Source organism: Diachasmimorpha longicaudata, chromosome 2, assembly GCF_034640455.1.
Source record: "Diachasmimorpha longicaudata isolate KC_UGA_2023 chromosome 2, iyDiaLong2, whole genome shotgun sequence".
Taxonomy (NCBI): Eukaryota; Metazoa; Arthropoda; class Insecta; order Hymenoptera; family Braconidae; genus Diachasmimorpha; species Diachasmimorpha longicaudata.
Genome location: NC_087226.1, coordinates 3,241,118 through 3,257,872, shown reverse-complemented (window position 1 = coordinate 3,257,872; position 16,755 = coordinate 3,241,118). Strand labels below are relative to the sequence as shown.

Below are 16,755 nucleotides of genomic sequence, written 5' to 3'. Positions count from 1 at the left end.
AGGGATTTTTGGCCACGCGAGTAAAAATCCCTAGGGTACGAGCCCGAGACAATATTTTCCGTCGGAATTTTTACTTTTTCGAGTTTGAGTTAGGGCCAGTACCAATCTCCGGGCGAGGAAGAGAAGATCAGAGCGAAAAAATGCCTTTTGAGGCTTGAACTTTTTTTCCAAAAATTTTAATGATCAAATTGGACTGAAATAAAATTTATCACCCAACGCGGAGATGGATATCTCATTACTAGCATTTTATTTCTACTTTGATTTTATAAATTCGTGCTGAATAACAAACAAAAGTTCGAAAGTTCTTCTGAGTTTGAACGTGGATCCATTATTTGTAATTGTCATGTATTCAAATTTTACCTAATCAAATAATTTTTTCCACAATCGCTTGCGATCTCTTCGTAAATAAGTCTAATTAGGTTCTCCACTTTGACCTTTGGGAAAGCGTTTTTTGGTCCCCTCAATCAATGAAAAAGAATAAATTCAATTTAAAAAACGAGTCCGCAAATTTTTTGGAGTTTTTTTAAAAGAAATCGCCAGAAAAAAGACGAAAAAATTCGTCGCCTATTTTATGTGAGCACGGAAATGACAACAAACCTGGCCTCTCATAAAGTGCCTGAAAAAAACTGAAAAAAATTGATAAACCATTTTATCTAGTTTACAACCATCGGAGTTTGGGCCGAAGGCGTTGATCACGTTAAAGTAACTCTACCCTCTTGTCCGGTAAATTTTTTAAAAATCCTCCTTAATCAGTATTATCTATCAAAATTAAATTTCCGAACGTACTGATATTTTTTTAAAACATTTCCTTCTTATAGACATGTAATAAACTTGTAAAACTTGTTTCTCAAACGGTGAACTACCTCTTACGAATCGTCAAAACATTTTCTATTTTTTTTTTTATGTCCAATGATCAAAATTCAGATTTCAATCGTTGACTACAACCGAAATATCACTTTTCCCATGAGACACTGCGTTAATGTCCAATTGAAATTTTTTGTTTTCGAAACCAGAAGCAATGAAAGGGCAGAGGTGGTTTAAGGGCACATGGACTACTCCAAATTATATTTCCATCGAAACAAAATCCAATGCCCATCCGTACGTCATCCATTGCTCCTCAGCCAACAACAATTATCATAAAATATATTTCCTGGAGTAGTTAAAAAATTCCTAACGGAATATTCAAGTGGAAAACGTCCCCAAGGACCCTCGCCGATGGAAGGAAAAATGTAATAAATAATAGAGACGTTAGCATTAGTCCTCGGTTCGTGGGTGAAATTATTCCACCCGGAGGGTTTCGAAATGTCAATCGATAGGAGCTCTCTCTCTCTCTCTCTATCTAGCTCTCTCTTCCTCTCTAACTAACCCATGAATAAAAAATATGAGACAACAGTTACAATGATTATCCAATTACGGAAGTTTATGACGAAAAATATTGAATATTAACTCTCTTGCGTGTGTGGTGAGAGCTTACACTACACTTTTGGTGTCGCTATTGGTGTGATTGTGTTGTTGTGCATTGCTGTTGTGGTTTTTCTTCACTATTTTTCCATAAATTTGTTTTTCCAATGGTTTATTTTTTGGGTGTTGTACGTGGATTTGAGAAACAGATATTTATTCACTGTTTTTTTCTTCATTATTTGACCAACGAGATAGGCTGGCATTGAATCAGTTGTTCGATTGATTCCAATTGATAATTGAACTTTTGTGGACTAGTTCGAGGCAACATTTTTCTTCATAGAAAAGTTTCAGTTCATTTAGAGAATATTGCCAGTACATTTCCATTTTTATTGCTCTGAAGAAATCATGGTTGGGCATATGTAATAACATTGTTGTTGATTTTTTTAGATTTACCTAAAAATTTTGACAACAAATAATGAAAATGGAGTTGGACGTCTGGTTCACTTCATTTTTAAATTTTTGCCAGTATTTGGAGAACTAAAAACATTCTTGGTTAATTTTAATCAACGGAAAATAGATGGATCAATGGGTATTGATTAATTCCAGAGAATTATTGAATTTTTACCGATGAGTTCGAGGCGACATTTTTTATTTAGAAGTGAACATTCGAATTCGTTCAGTGAGATTATCGCATTTAATTAATTTTTTTGATCATATGATGGGAAATAGTTTAACATGATTAATGGATTTTTTTCATATTCATTTGAGCAAATATTCAATAGGTAATAGAATAGAATTATCTCATTTTTTCCGTCCACTTTGCGATTATTCCCAGTCCAAGGGAGAACTCGAAAAATTGATCTGTTTGACACAATTCAGGGTGACAGTCGACAAATAAATAATGACTTGCACTTTTCGTAATTACGAAGAGTGGGTGCACAAATTGATTATAGAGTAGAGAATTGACCGGGAGAATTCTGAGTAAGAGAAAATTTCATATCCATTAAACGATTATATATGAATAAAGAGGTTTTCTGAAGTTGTTATTGATTTTAGTTCTGCGGGAAAATGAATACATTGTCAATGGGTCAATTGTCACTTCATTTGAAAAATAGCATTTTTCATAATGCGACAATACAATGATAATATAATGATGATGAAAAAAAATAAACATAAGTTTTTGTAAAAAATGCGCCAGGAAAAAGTTTTGTCTAGTGGTTTGCCCTGAAAATTTGGAAAAAAAGAATAGAAAAAATAGTAAAAATATAAAACCCCTTTTATATAACAAAAAATAGAACAAGTTCCTTTTTTATTTTTGCTCTTATAGAAACAGATGCAGTATTAGTGAATTTACATTACACTATTGAAGGAATTTATCGATTATTGTTACTACACATTCTTAATGTAGAAAACGCCGAGTCTGAAGAGCTTAAAAAGACAATACAGGGCTAACATACGTGGAGGGATTTTCCGTATCATTATAAACGTCTCGTGTAAACCGAATACTTTGATCTCCGCGACACTCAGAGATTTATATTCTGCATCCTGTACTGCACCAAGTGCTTTGAGCTTGCGTTACACTGAAAAAAAATAACGAAAGAAATATTTAAGAAATGTAAGTTGCCAAAATAATATTTTCTTGAATCAATAGAAATTCATCAATTTCATTTTGTTATCCATTCCGGGGAATTTATTGCATTAAAATACTACAACTACCATTAAAATACTAAATAATAATTATTTTTTTAATGTTTTTTCAACCTTCTCCAAACGAACATATTTGAAATTTCATTATTCATACTTGTTCAATATTTGTTTAAAATTGTTCTGTGTAAGAGGAAAAATAAAAAAGCAGTTTCGCAACGCAACTTTTTGTTTGAGATTCTGGGTTGCAAAATTCTTCATCTAAAAAGGAAAGTACTATTTTACACATCATTTGTTTAATAAAAAACGAAGGTAATAAGAAGTGTAAGATAGAAGGGTAATACTCCAAGGGTAATAACATTTCAATTAAAAACGATGCCTCCATCCGGAAGCACAACCAGATAATTATATAATTAACAGGATAATTATAGAATTGCCCTCCTAAGCAACTAAATGATTATCCTCCAAGATTAAATATCCCAAATTAGATGAAATTCGTCCTTCAGTCTTCCAAAGACTTCTCTGATCCCCTAAACTTGCTCCCCCTGCAGCCGGCTAAATTCCCAAAATTTCAAAAAAAAAATTGAGCTATTCCGTCTCGTCATTTGAGACGAAAAAAAAAAACATACTGGCATACAGTGTCGCAAGTGCCTGGCAGATAACTACGCGTGGAAGACTCACTAGTTGCCATGTTGATTTCTCCCTAAACCTCTGGCAATGCTCCAGTCTTTATTTAGATCCACCTGTCGTACCATGTCGCCAGTTGACGCGAACAAACCAAGATGAATAATAAAAGCTACGAAGACGAAAAGACTTAGTTAACGCCCACACATTCACGAGGATTCTACGTGTTTTTAGATTGCCATCCACTAACTACTTTGGCCTCTCGCCCCCTGCCCCCTCACCGCCTCAGATCCCACTATTTTCCCTACGTGTCAGAAAGATTTAAGGGTACTTGTGGTTTTTCAACTCCTGTTTCTCATATTTTTGAATTCTACGTCGACACAATGACAGACTGAAATATAGAAATTCTATTTTCAAAGACGAGTTCTGAGTGGTAGGATACACCTGTCTAGTCTCGTCACTTTGGAGACACCTAAGGATTAGATTAAATTGGCTAGTTTAGACGTTTAGAAATGGACTTTGTTATTTGGGTCACATGGTACAAGTGGAAAAAGGTTCAATTGCGAAAGGAGGAATTGAGTTATTTTTGGTAGACGATGGGGATAGAATTTTTGGTAATTAAAGGTCGAGAGACAGCTTAGTGCCGAAGTGGTGAAATGAGATCAGTTGATCAGGTGATATCTCTGGATGTGAGGGAGATAGTGGACTTTTTATTATGACATTTATTGAAGCTCTTATTTCGTTACATAAAAAAGATTTCTATGATTATTTTTCTATTTCTCGTATATTTAGCGATATTCATTAAAAACTGGGTAATAACGAAAATTGACAGAGGGTGATGGTATTAATGAATGTATAAATAAGCGATTCGGTATTTTCAAAGTAGCTTCTGTTTCATTCGACTTTTATTTATTAAAAAACAAAATAAACAAACAAAAATAGACTAATAGAGGGGGGGAGGGATAGGTTTAAATAGACAGATTTTTAAAAGTTAAATAGAAATTTTTTGAGGTGAGAATAACATTTTCTCTATTTCAATGCTTTCAATTGTTCTTTTCATTAATTAAAAATACAAAATTATACCCTCAGTTGATAATATTTTCAAAATCGAAGATCAAACTCATTTTGTTCAGTAACAGTCACTCGTACTGTTCAGTTCCTATGAATATCTCTAAATCCTTCACGAAATTAATTCGTAATCCAATTCTGAATATGAAGAAATTTATTATAACTTCGAACAAATGATTTCTGGTGCCGAAAGATTTGTCGTCATAAAATAGTTGTACAATAATTGTAAACTTGGAAAATCACAGTTTTAAAAGTACATCACTAATCATTCTCATGAATATCAGTATTAATCATCATTAATCTCCTCATACAACAGCTCCTTGGAGAATTTTTTAGAACTTTAATTACTACTGCATAGGTCATTAATTAATCCAATAAATTTTAGTTCAATAGAAAAATTATTTTTTATTGCAAGAATTTTTTTTTCGTTGACGGTAGAAATATACAACATGCAGAGATCAAAATATAGTGCAGGATAGTGTACGAGTGTAGTAGTCGGGAATTCCGTGCTCGAGCCTTCGAAAACAGATCGCCCTCTCCCTCGACAGAATTGCTTTTCGGGCTGAAAGTGACGATAGCAAGCACGTGGGGGAGGGTGAATATTTTCTACGGCTCGAGCTGGAAATATACTACACTTCTCACAAAATTCCACACTATTTTCCTTCAAAATTTTCCAATTTAAATTTTACGAATTCATTGATTAACTTTAACAAATTAATTTTTCCCATTTATTTCAACCTCATCTCGACGTCTCTTCACCTAATTCTTGAGTGGACGGAGAGAAAAATTCGGTAAAAATGGATTCAATAAAGTAAATGAAAATGAATTAATGAACTATTCAGTGATAATCAAGTTCTAGCCATTCGTGGAATATTATCCAATCGCTAAATACAACTTGTCGTATTTTTGATTAAAGTTACTCGACCGTTTGGGAAAAAATATCGTTGGTTATTTTTTCCTGAACAGCTAGATAACTAAAGCCAAGCAGTTGACTAATTTTATTGAACGCTGACGGTAATTTTCCCCTAACGAATAAAACGATTTGAATGGACGACGGAATGAAGATTGGATCCAACTTGATTGAGAATTGACGAAGGTGAATCGAGCCTAGATTCTCAAGGTTGAACCAAGCTTGGATGAACTCCAAAAATTCACTAAGTGTTCAGGTTGGAATTTCAGTCTCCATCAACCCTTCGAATTGCCCAATAATTAATTAATTTATTGATAACGCCCTGAAGTATTTTAGGGAAATATAATTAGGTACATTGAGGTACATAATTTATGAACCTAATAATTATATGAGCTGAATAGAAGATTTACGTATGAGTGTGAATCAGTCGCGGATTCGACAATGATATCAAGCTTCATTCTATCCTGGTCCCTCCAGCCTGAAAAAACAAGACTCTTTCAAGATTGGGTTGACATTCGAAGGAGCATGAATACAGCTCAAGTTGGATCAATATAGGATTGAACGATGGAATCAAGATTGCTTCCATACTGAGTCTTCCTGACTCGATCCCCAATCCTGGATCTACCTTATTTCCATCATCAGGATGTGGATTTATCACCTGGGCGGTTCATGTCAACTTACGTGAAGAGTTATTTTTCATAAAGGAAGCACTATTCTCTTACCTCAAAACTAACAAGAAAAGTCCCCTCTTTCCCCCCTCAATCCGCAAAAAATATTGTCATGCGCTCGTTAATAGATAATTTTGCGAGGACAATCTGTGAATAATGTTTGCATAATATATAATTTTGTAGAAGGAATTAATTTATAATTTCATCGAGTGAATCAAAGACTACAAAAATGGTTTCTTTCCAAAATTCTCCCAACGTTCCCCGCACATTTCAGCACAAAATCCACTACCGGACGAATTTAAATGAAATTTCATTGATTTTTCATCTTCATTCAACGTCCCAATTGATTTCATCTGCATTTCCGCAAATGTCACTTTACCCCGCCCTAGACTATCTCCATTGGCTGAAAATTCCGCGTACGGATTGGCGAATGATCCTACCGGATAATCCACCCTGCGCCGGCGCCCAGATTTTCCGTTTCACCCCTAAATACGATTTCCACCTCCGAAGTGCCTTTCCTCCTATCGGATCCTTCAATGTTGCACAGGGAAACTGCGACATCTCCATTTTTTTTTCACATATTTCCCAACACTTGAGAACTCCACGGCAAAGCTGCAGAGTGACGTGGAGGAGGGAAAGAAGGTGAGGGTGCACTGATCGCAATCGACTTGCCAGCCACTTTGTGTCGGAAGTAAGGGGGGTGGTTAGTCGTTTCCGTCACGGAAGTACTTGGGCTACAATACACCATATGCAACCCCCTGCATTGTTGGTCTTCGTGACCGCACCGTAAAATGATTTACTAGCATTTCCCCCATATTGATGCGCGCATGAGGATCATCACGCCTCGCTCAACGACTTTATTCAAATCAATTGATTTGAGATTATTCCACATGCGGAGGAATTGTCACTGAAATATTGTTACCATAAATCTGCGATACCCAGTAGACAATTTGTCGGACAGATCTGCCCTTCCCTATACAGATTACTGAAATCATTTTATAACTGAGGAATATTCTAAGACAACAAATATGATTCTAGCACAGACGACGAACCTTAAGAAAAAAGGCGCCACCCAGGTGGGAATTCACCATTGGTCCAAGCTTGGTCCAAGCTTGGACCGAGACTAGGCTAGGTTGGTTCGATCTTGGTTTCCAAGGTTGGAACAATCTTGGCTAGCCCTTGGTTTGTAACGCTCGTCCGAGCTTGGATCCCAAGTTTGATCCAAGCTTGAATCAAGTTCGGCGTCCAGACTTGGACTAACCTTGATCCAAGCGTCACCCAATCTGAGATCAAGCTTCAGCCTAATTTGGTCATCAGCCTTCACCCAAGCTCGACTTCCAAGTTTGACTAGAAAAAAAATATGTTCAGCTCGCTGTGCAAAAATCCCCCCCCCCCCCCCAAAGCATTAGTATAGCCAAACAAAACTGTCAAAAGTTGATAATTCTTCCAATTTAAATTGTGACTTAGTTTTTTTTCTTTGACCATCACGATCAACTTTATTTTTTTTCCACGAATTTTGTTAACACTTTTCCGGTTTTGGCTCAAAGCCCTTCGACGATAACCAGTTGGAAATTCTCGAACTTGCAAAAAATTAAAGAAAATAAAATAAATAAATAACATATTTATTTATAAAAACTATGGATTCATCTCTTTATATCATATAAACTATTGAATTTTTTCTACAATATATTGGCCTGAGCTTGGTTCAAACTTGTCAATTCAAGCTCGGAGACTCAAGCTTGGATCAAGATAGGAATTACCTTGGTAGCCAAGCTTTAATTCACAGGGAATCGCCAAACTTGTTTTACCTAGGAATTACCACAGGTTCAACCCTGGTCAAAACTAGGAATCCCGAGGCTTGGTAACCGAGGTTGGGCCAAGCTTGAGCCTATTGTCCAAGCTTGGACATCCTCACCTGGGCAAATACTTGGAATTATACTTTAGACAATTACCACACCCCTGGTGCAAGCAATGTAAATTATCCAGAGAATCTATTGTCAGAGTCAATCGTATTAGAGCAAACCATTATCATCTAGGGGAGTATCCCTACACCGGGTCGGAATTATCAATGACTCGAGCTTCTCAGGCTGAGGAAAATCTCAAGATTTTGATCACATTATGTGGCACTTCCTAAATTTCCAAAGTCTGTCTACGATTTTCCTTATACAACCAACCAATTTGCAAATGGAGCAGACTTTAAGTATATCGAAATAATTTATCAATATTTAAAATGTAAGTTAATAGTTTAGTATTACACTGACAGTGTAAATAAATCTTATGTACAGATTTCAACACTTTCATTAATTAAAACAATTCTGGAATGATTGCGAAGAGTTCAATTTAGAAAGCCGAACAAACTTCCCTTTCATCAGAAAAGGTTGCGTTAAACGTTTAACGATGCGGTCAATTAAGAGAGAAAGACAGTAAATCACAGGCACCTGACTATACGGTATTCGCAAGAAATATAGAGGAAATAGACGTAAGACATTTCACATCGCATTTTAATTATCAAAGTCCAATTGTGATTATTATAGATATTAATCTGCCAGAGCCCAGTAATAATAATTGATTTGGAGTTTGCATAATTAAAAATTTCATAAATGTTAATTGAAAAAAGTGTTGGTAACTCCATCACATTCTTATTCTTTCCCTCTCGCTATTTTTCTCTTATACGAAATTCCGCCTTTCTTGGAAGATCAGTGAGAAGTTTTACTTTTTCCGTGCGTAGGCACTAAAAAATGTGGAAAACCAGTCACTTTCATATTTAACTATTTAATAACTATACACTCCAAGATATTTCCCCCGAAAATTAGGGAATCGTAAAAAATAACAATTAGGTAACTCCCATTTGGAAACAAAAAACCTGAAATTTAAATGAACGAAAACGTAAAAAACTTTACAGGGTAACTGCCTTAAGAAAAATCAGTTGAAAAGCGTTAAAAAACTATTGACTTTCATATTTAATCATTTAATAACTATGCATTTCCCAATATTTACGTTTAAAGTTAGGAAATTCCTAAAACAACAACTTCAAAACTTCCATTTGGAAGCAAAAAACCTCAAATTCAAATGAACTAAAACGTAAAAAATTTTACAGTCCAAAAACCTTGAGAAAAATTATTTAGATAGCTTAAAAAACCATTCACTTTCATCGCAAACTATTTAATAACTATCGACTTTTAGATATTTACACTGAAAATGAAAAAATTGTAAAAAAAACAATCTCAAAACTTCCATTCGGAGGCAAAAAACCTAAAATTTAAATGAATAAAAAAAGTGTGTAAATTGAGGAAGCGATATCAACATAGGGGTGGGGGAAAGGGTCGTTTGCCAGTTACAGTTGGTCACTGAAGGTAATGGGGGGTGGGTGGTTTAGGGTTGAAGGCAGGTGGGCACAATGAGCTCCAAATGACACTGGCACGCGAGAGTCTCCATCCATAATGCACTGGCCTGTGGAGATACTCACAGTAGATAACTTCTGCAGTAACCCTCCCCCCCATTTTCCTCAACCATGAACACGAACGTTTGGAATTTTTTTTTCCTATGAAAAACAAAAAAAAATATTTTCTGAAAAATTTCAATTTTACGCACATTTGCAATGGTTTTCCTTTCTGGAGACTGCTGTCATAGTTAGGAAGTTGATTCTGGAGTCTCGATGACGTTGAATGTTGATAGACGATGGATTTGTTGATGATCAGGAGAAAATTATGGGAGGAATGGACAAATGATAAGGTGATTATTTTTCATTGGAATTGGAGTGTGGGAACTTACAATTTGCCAGATAGATAGGGAGTGATTGTGGTGGGGGATGAGCTAGTTCTACTGTCATGTGAGTTCGAGGCCACAGGACTACGGAAATATTGATTCCTTTGGGTAGACTGGACAGTGTTCGTTATCGATTCTTTTTTGTATGAAATAGTTCTTTGCTTAACAGGATGTCGGAATAATATGTGGTCAATGGTTTTCGTCTATTTTTGTTTCAGTTTTATTTTTCCTTTTAGTTTATAACTACTGAAGAATTTTTCCTATTCATAAGTTGAATGATTTTAATAGAATCTATTATTTTATTTCTGAATGAATAAGAGGGTTTCTGTTAAAATCCTTCTTGTTAGGGAATAACAATATCATGGAAAAACGGACTTCTGATATTATGATTGTTATGTGATCATAATTTGTAATCTGAGGAAGAAGAATATATTTGAGTTACACCTGATGGCGCACCACTCATTTTGAGTAAACTTAATTCACTCGGTGGTCTTGTATCAAATGAAGACTTCAAATACACATCAGTCTATTTAGTTGACTTATCTGAAGATACTAAATCTAAAAGGAGTCAAATATTTTTCATTCAAGTAGATAAGAGGCTGTGTTAAAGGATTGTTCATCATCGCACCTTCTCATCATTTTAAATTCATTATTCGAATTTAATGCAGACTTATAGGAAGGACTCATTGTTTTGAAATCAGAGCTGTTGTTCTGTTTGTAGTAATCGATTTCCACTTTTTCGATTAAATTAAGAGTAGCTTTTAATCGCTTATTGGAATGTTATTCTAATTTAGGTAGGGATAATATTTACGTGAGGATTTTCATTTCTTCGTAATCAAAATGAAGCCCCCAAGAAAGGAAATGATTTGGGAAAGAATCCTTCTTAAATACAGGGGAAAAACGAATGTCTTCAGATAAATACAATTTAATTAGCATGAGCAATTGAAAAATTCATCTAAGCTAATGGAAACAATGAAACCTAATTCATATAATAAAAACATAGTACATGATCCATCATATAATGATCACCATAATTATATGATGATCCTTTTTGCTTTGGTCATAACTTATCTTAACTTATTACGATTTATCAAGATGATGATTCTGATTGATTGGACATTTTACAATTATTCTTGTAATATTTTTTCTCATGTCTTTTTTATTCGGTTGAATTTCATTTCCACAACATGGATTTCACTGAAAGGAGAATATTCAACCGAATCAATTCACGATAAAAGAATTGGGTCGCGTTGAATGTTGTGAACCAGCATTCCGTAAACATGGAGTTAACATTAACCTACGTAAATTGTTGCTTTCCTATCAATGGAAATCTATCACAGAATAACCGATTTCGAGCCATGAGCTTTCATCAGATGAATTCAACGAGATTACGAGCGGATTATCAAGTTTTTTCGTCGCCTCGAACTCTTCAAGTTCTCCACACACTTTGCATCCTCACAGTCCAAAATATTTAATTAAAAATTATTATTTAAGAACAAATATAAGATTGTGAATTTTTTTATGATAATTCTAGTTCACTATTTGGAAATATAAATGAATTTCATCATTGAAAATTCACAATCTGATGGACAAATCAATGAAAATGCCAGAAATCTCTGTAATTATCTTCTAAAAATAAAACCGTTTAAAAAAGGCCACAGAACAGGGTAAAATGGCGTAAATACGTTTTTTAAGTTTCAATCAATTCAAAATTAACTTCAATTTGATCCTGAAAATTTATATTTTCAATAAAAATTCTAGCCAAGGGAAGAATTCTTATCCTAGTGATACTCCAAAATTTGGAACTTCATTGATTTCACAGGGACATTTTGAATTTTACGATTTCTTTCTCTAAATCATATTTAAGGCCATAATCATTTAACTGTCCATGAAATTACAATTGTTTCCAATAGTGTAATCATCTCAGTAACGAAACGATAAAAATGGTTTCAGTAGATTTTCAGATAAAATTAGAATTCTAACAATTTCGGTTTCTTACTTAGATCCGAAGATGATCCTGGAAAACTGAGCTCAACCTTTAACTAGTTCTACCCTCAGGTCGGTAGTTTACCGACCGACTACGGTGTCTTGAATATTTTCAATTGCTAAATTTCCCAGCCAATTGCGTGAGCAAAAATTCCAAAAAGTTCATACATAGTTAATGCTATCTAAATTAATTTTCGAAAGGTATTAATATTCTTGTAAACATTTCTGTCTTATAAACAAATAATAAAATTTGTTTCTTATCTGCGGGTTATGTTGTACGAAGTGACACAACTTTACAAAATTATAATTTTTTTTACGTGAAATGGCCAAAAATTAAGATTTTTGTCTTTGGCGACAACAGAAATGTGATCGAGTTTTTCAAAAATTTTGTGTGGTTTTCGACAATATTTAAATTTACTAAAAGGGTAGAGCTACTTCAAATGAACTGGAATGGTTTTATCGTTCTTTCATTGATTACCCTTCATTAATAGAACTACAAACTAGTGGAAAACTTTTTTATGAAAAAAACAACAATTAGCTCCCACAAAAATGCAATGGAGATTAAAGAATTGCCAATAAAATGTTTCTGTTTGTCTTCAGAACTGCTTTATCCCTATCCACCCTAAACACATGAATACACGGAGAGAAAGGTTGAATAAAGAGTACTAGAAAATCACAATAGTTTTCACTCTACTCAGAGAGAAAAACTATTTTTGTCAAAGAAAATGATTTTACATAGGACCAGGGGAAGAGCGCGCATCTCATTGAACGTTCCCTAGTCATGTCAAATTATGATGATTTATGATCAAACAAATGTTGGAATTGTTTTTGCCAATGATTATTGAGGCGATTTAATTTTGCAAATTATTCAAATTTTTATAGAATTTAAAGAAGAATATTATCAAGACACTTTATTATATTGTACTATACCATATAGAAAACTATATTATATCTTAGCATATTTCATTTTACTTTGTTATAAAGTCCTGATATGAAATATTTGCGCTATTCGATTGATTGATTTTTAAATGATTTTTTTAATGGTTGAGGTCATTAAGCTCTTTGCATGCCGTATTCTCCATTGTGCAAAAAAATAATGACTCTAAACCAATGCCAAAGGTTGTCACACTGAAGAAAATATCCAGCATTTACTAAATATTTTTGATTTTGTAACAAAATCGATTTCATTCAATTCCATTTTATTTTTTTTCTCCAACGCTTCGCATTTGGCGCAAATATTTTTCTTTGGCACCGAATTTGAAGGCTTTTAGTGAAATCTCAATAGGATCGTACGAAATCGATTTTACTGCAAAATTACACATTTACCAAATGTTGCAAATTTTTTTCTCAGTACACGTGTCCATGAAATGATAAATTGCACTCCCCTTGTAAGTCCTAAATAGTCCAGACGTCAGGGGTGTTTTGACTCGAAAAATCCCCACAGACGGTTTTTCTGTTTCCATTGCTTATATTAATTTTAAGGAAGCGAAGACGAAAAGCGTAAGCCCAAATTCACTCTGGACGTGTTGTTTAAACAATTGCAATTCGCCATTTTATCGGTTTTATTCCATATCTCGATAAATATTGGTAATAGAGAAAAAAAATCATGAATACAAAATTATTCCTCGTGAAATTACGAACAAAGAAGGTCTGGACATTTTTTCCGCTCACTCCTCTGGTACTGGTACCCCCACCAGACAAAAATCATCTGTAAACAATATTTAAGGAAGTTCAGACACGAAATCAAGTGAAATGATGGGAAAGTTATTTGTAAAAGTCTCTACTACATGCCACCATACTTCATTCAATCATTCGCGTCCCATCGCCGTTCTTATGCTAAATAAATTTAAATGCAAATTGACTGTTATTCGAAAAGTACACAGTTTCACAACAATTTTTTTTTCACCTTTCTATTAGTTAGCAATAAAGCTATCAATAAAAACAACAAAACTTTCTACAGGAAATATTCGATCAATATTTTTCCATCTCTAACGTCTGGACTATAATTTCAAAAGCCTCAACACCCAGCAAACTCTCCTCAAAACGTCTGCTACGATTTTGATCTGTCCGCATTTAACTTCATTAAAAAAAAATTACAAACAAACTTTCTTGGTCAGCCATCTGTACCGAATAACGATTACATAACTTTTTTGTTAATTTTTCTTCAACTTTTTTCTCTGTGTAAAAATGCCTCGGCGCCTTTGTTGTCGCATTGGGAACTGATGAGCGTTGAATTTACGTAGAATTTTTACTAGTGAATTTATGACTGAAAATAAAAATTTAACTGCAATTGTAATATTAAATACAACAACTAACATATGATTTTTTATTTTAGTGTTCCACCTGGTTACATGTATCAATCACCGTACTTAACAGCAGCAGCAGCACCAGGTGGACTTGTACAATTACCAACGACACAATTGAGTCATGCAGCGGCTGTTGCAGCAGCATCACAATTCTATGAATATCAGAATGCAGCAGCGGCAGCTGCAGCTGCTGCTGCTGCTGCAGCCACGTATCCGGGTACGTCATCCTACAACTTCGCCGAGGCGGCCGCCTATCCATACACCAGCGCTGCCGCGGCCGGTACGTCTTTAAAACAGCGCAAGTAGGGAATTTAGACGCGATTAAAACATTTCAAATTAACCACTTAACAAAATTTCAATTATCAGTTTATCGATTAAATATTCAATGTGATTAACCCTCATTTTCGTCATTAATCATTCTGGAATGCCAGCGCGTTTACTAACACTGAATGCTCATTTATTCGTTCATTATTTTTTTTTTATTCTAAAAATTAATTCGAGGCGTTAATTTTCATTTATTGGGGGTGAAGATGTCTCTGGTGTCACAGGTTAATTATTTGGATGATGAGAGAATCTCGAGAAACTTTAAGAGGAACTAAAAAAATTTTGCTGGAAAAAACGATTTTTCTTGTGATTTTTTCCTTAAAGTGATTTAAAATAGTGCGAACATAGTCTTATTAACAGATACCATTTGGGGGCATTCAAAAATTGTAAAGTATTTATAGAAAATTTATCAGCAGGGAAATGGAAAAACGTGATAAGCCTTTTTTGACTATTGATCAGTTGTTGATGAACATCTCAAAATCAAGGCGAGATAACGAAATTTTTATAATAACCTTTTTTGTGGAGTGAATTAAGTACAACAAAGGCTATTGCAAAAATTTCGCTATCTCTCTGACTTTCGGAGGTATTTCTCAAAAACTGGACTCAAAGAATGTCAACTCAAAAAACCGTGAATTATCAGAAGTGATTCTCCAATTTATTTCCCTTCGGTTCGCTTGTAATTATCTGCTCAATAGATCGCGAACCGGAATCGTTTTTCGGTGTAGAAGTCGTTGTTTCTTACGTCGAGAAATTCAATTAGAAAGTCATATCATTTCATTGAAGGACATCACAATTTAACTATCAATTAATGACTTCCGTATTTCTTTACTGTCTCTATATCCCTTTGAGCAAAATTCTCTATTGCTCCTTGTGAGTGGCTACTTTTCCATCATATTTTTTCATCTGACATCACTAATGAACAATATCCCAAGGCATTCAGGAACTTAATTTCCTGAAAAAGTGGTGACGTCGTCATGATACAGCCAAAGAGGCAACAGCTAGACTTTTGTATACCACTAACACCCCTTTGGTTGTATACTAAGTATATATTGAGAGAATTTTTTTTGGTGTACAGGGGAAAACCTCTCAACACTTTTTGACTGATAATTTTCGATTGAAAAATCACCAGTCAAGTGGTAAAAAGAGATAAGTCAACTTATCTGTTGGTCTAAGGGAGAGAGCGGTTTTTCGTAATGACATTGATTGTAGCACTCAATTCCCTCCACAAAAAATATTTGTTTGAAATGTGATTACAGTTTTTCGAAGTTTCCACGTCTGGGCAATCGAAAATCCTCATCAATTATCGAGGCCCTTCGGGTCAACGGTCAACGATCGGAAACCCGCTATAAGCTCACCAGATTAGTTGTCCATCAGCAATCAGCGAGAATTCCCTCCGTATTTAAGAAAAAAAAGAAAAAAAATGTCTAGTGTCGAAAAGTCTGTATCATTAGTAGTATCATATCGTATCGAAATCACCATCGAGTCAATCATTAAATTAATTATCCAGTGACCTGTATAGTGCAGTTAAACTCAGTTTAATATTTGAGAAACTCAATGATATCGATTAGAAATTCAACTATTATACATAGTTGAATTTAATCAATGATGATTCACTTAAATAAATCATCAACGCTTGACGCTAATTCCACGCGTTTTATTATCAGCCAGACATTTATCCAGCAAATTATCAAAAATTAGATTTTGCGAAGACCTTAAAAGACAATCCTCAGTTCCACACCGAACAAGATTATGATAAAAATTTTGATCTTTCCTAAATTTCGAGATATTCATGAAAAATTGGTCAAAACTCGAAAATGACGTAATTGCTTTACCACTTCTCTATTGAAGTGTTAAATAAACAGTTCAATATCGGGATTATTCAGCGAATTTTGAAGCACATGAAAGTAGCTCTACCTTTTTAATAAATTGACAGATCATCGACAGTTGTACACAATTTTTAGAAAACTCGTTGACATTTGAAATCGTACCTTTTTCCTTAATTTACTTATTGTTTCCATTTTTCATGAACACAATTAAGAAATGAGAACTTAGCTTAGTT

General features: G+C 34.4%; 1 protein-coding gene and 1 long non-coding RNA gene across 5 annotated transcripts in view; one reads left to right on the top strand and one right to left on the bottom strand.

Moving 5' to 3' along the window:
• LOC135159740 (uncharacterized) overlaps positions 1 to 6,122 on the bottom strand; it is a 39,176-nt gene extending 33,054 nt beyond the window's left edge. Inside the window, exon 1 of the long non-coding RNA XR_010298443.1 lies at positions 6,058 to 6,122. This is a non-coding gene — a long non-coding RNA (uncharacterized LOC135159740). The remainder of the gene's footprint in view (positions 1 to 6,057) is intronic.
• The window catches only part of LOC135159737 (RNA-binding protein 24-B-like), a 53,142-nt gene that overhangs the window by 33,188 nt on the left and 3,199 nt on the right, over positions 1 to 16,755 (top strand). For 2 of the 4 annotated variants that reach the window (XM_064115740.1, XM_064115743.1), the window contains one exon: positions 14,402 to 14,674. In XM_064115740.1, the coding sequence (XP_063971810.1) occupies positions 14,402 to 14,674 (273 nt within the window). The remainder of the gene's footprint in view (positions 1 to 14,401; positions 14,675 to 16,755) is intronic. The other 2 variants (XM_064115742.1, XM_064115741.1) reach the window with 2 other exon arrangements.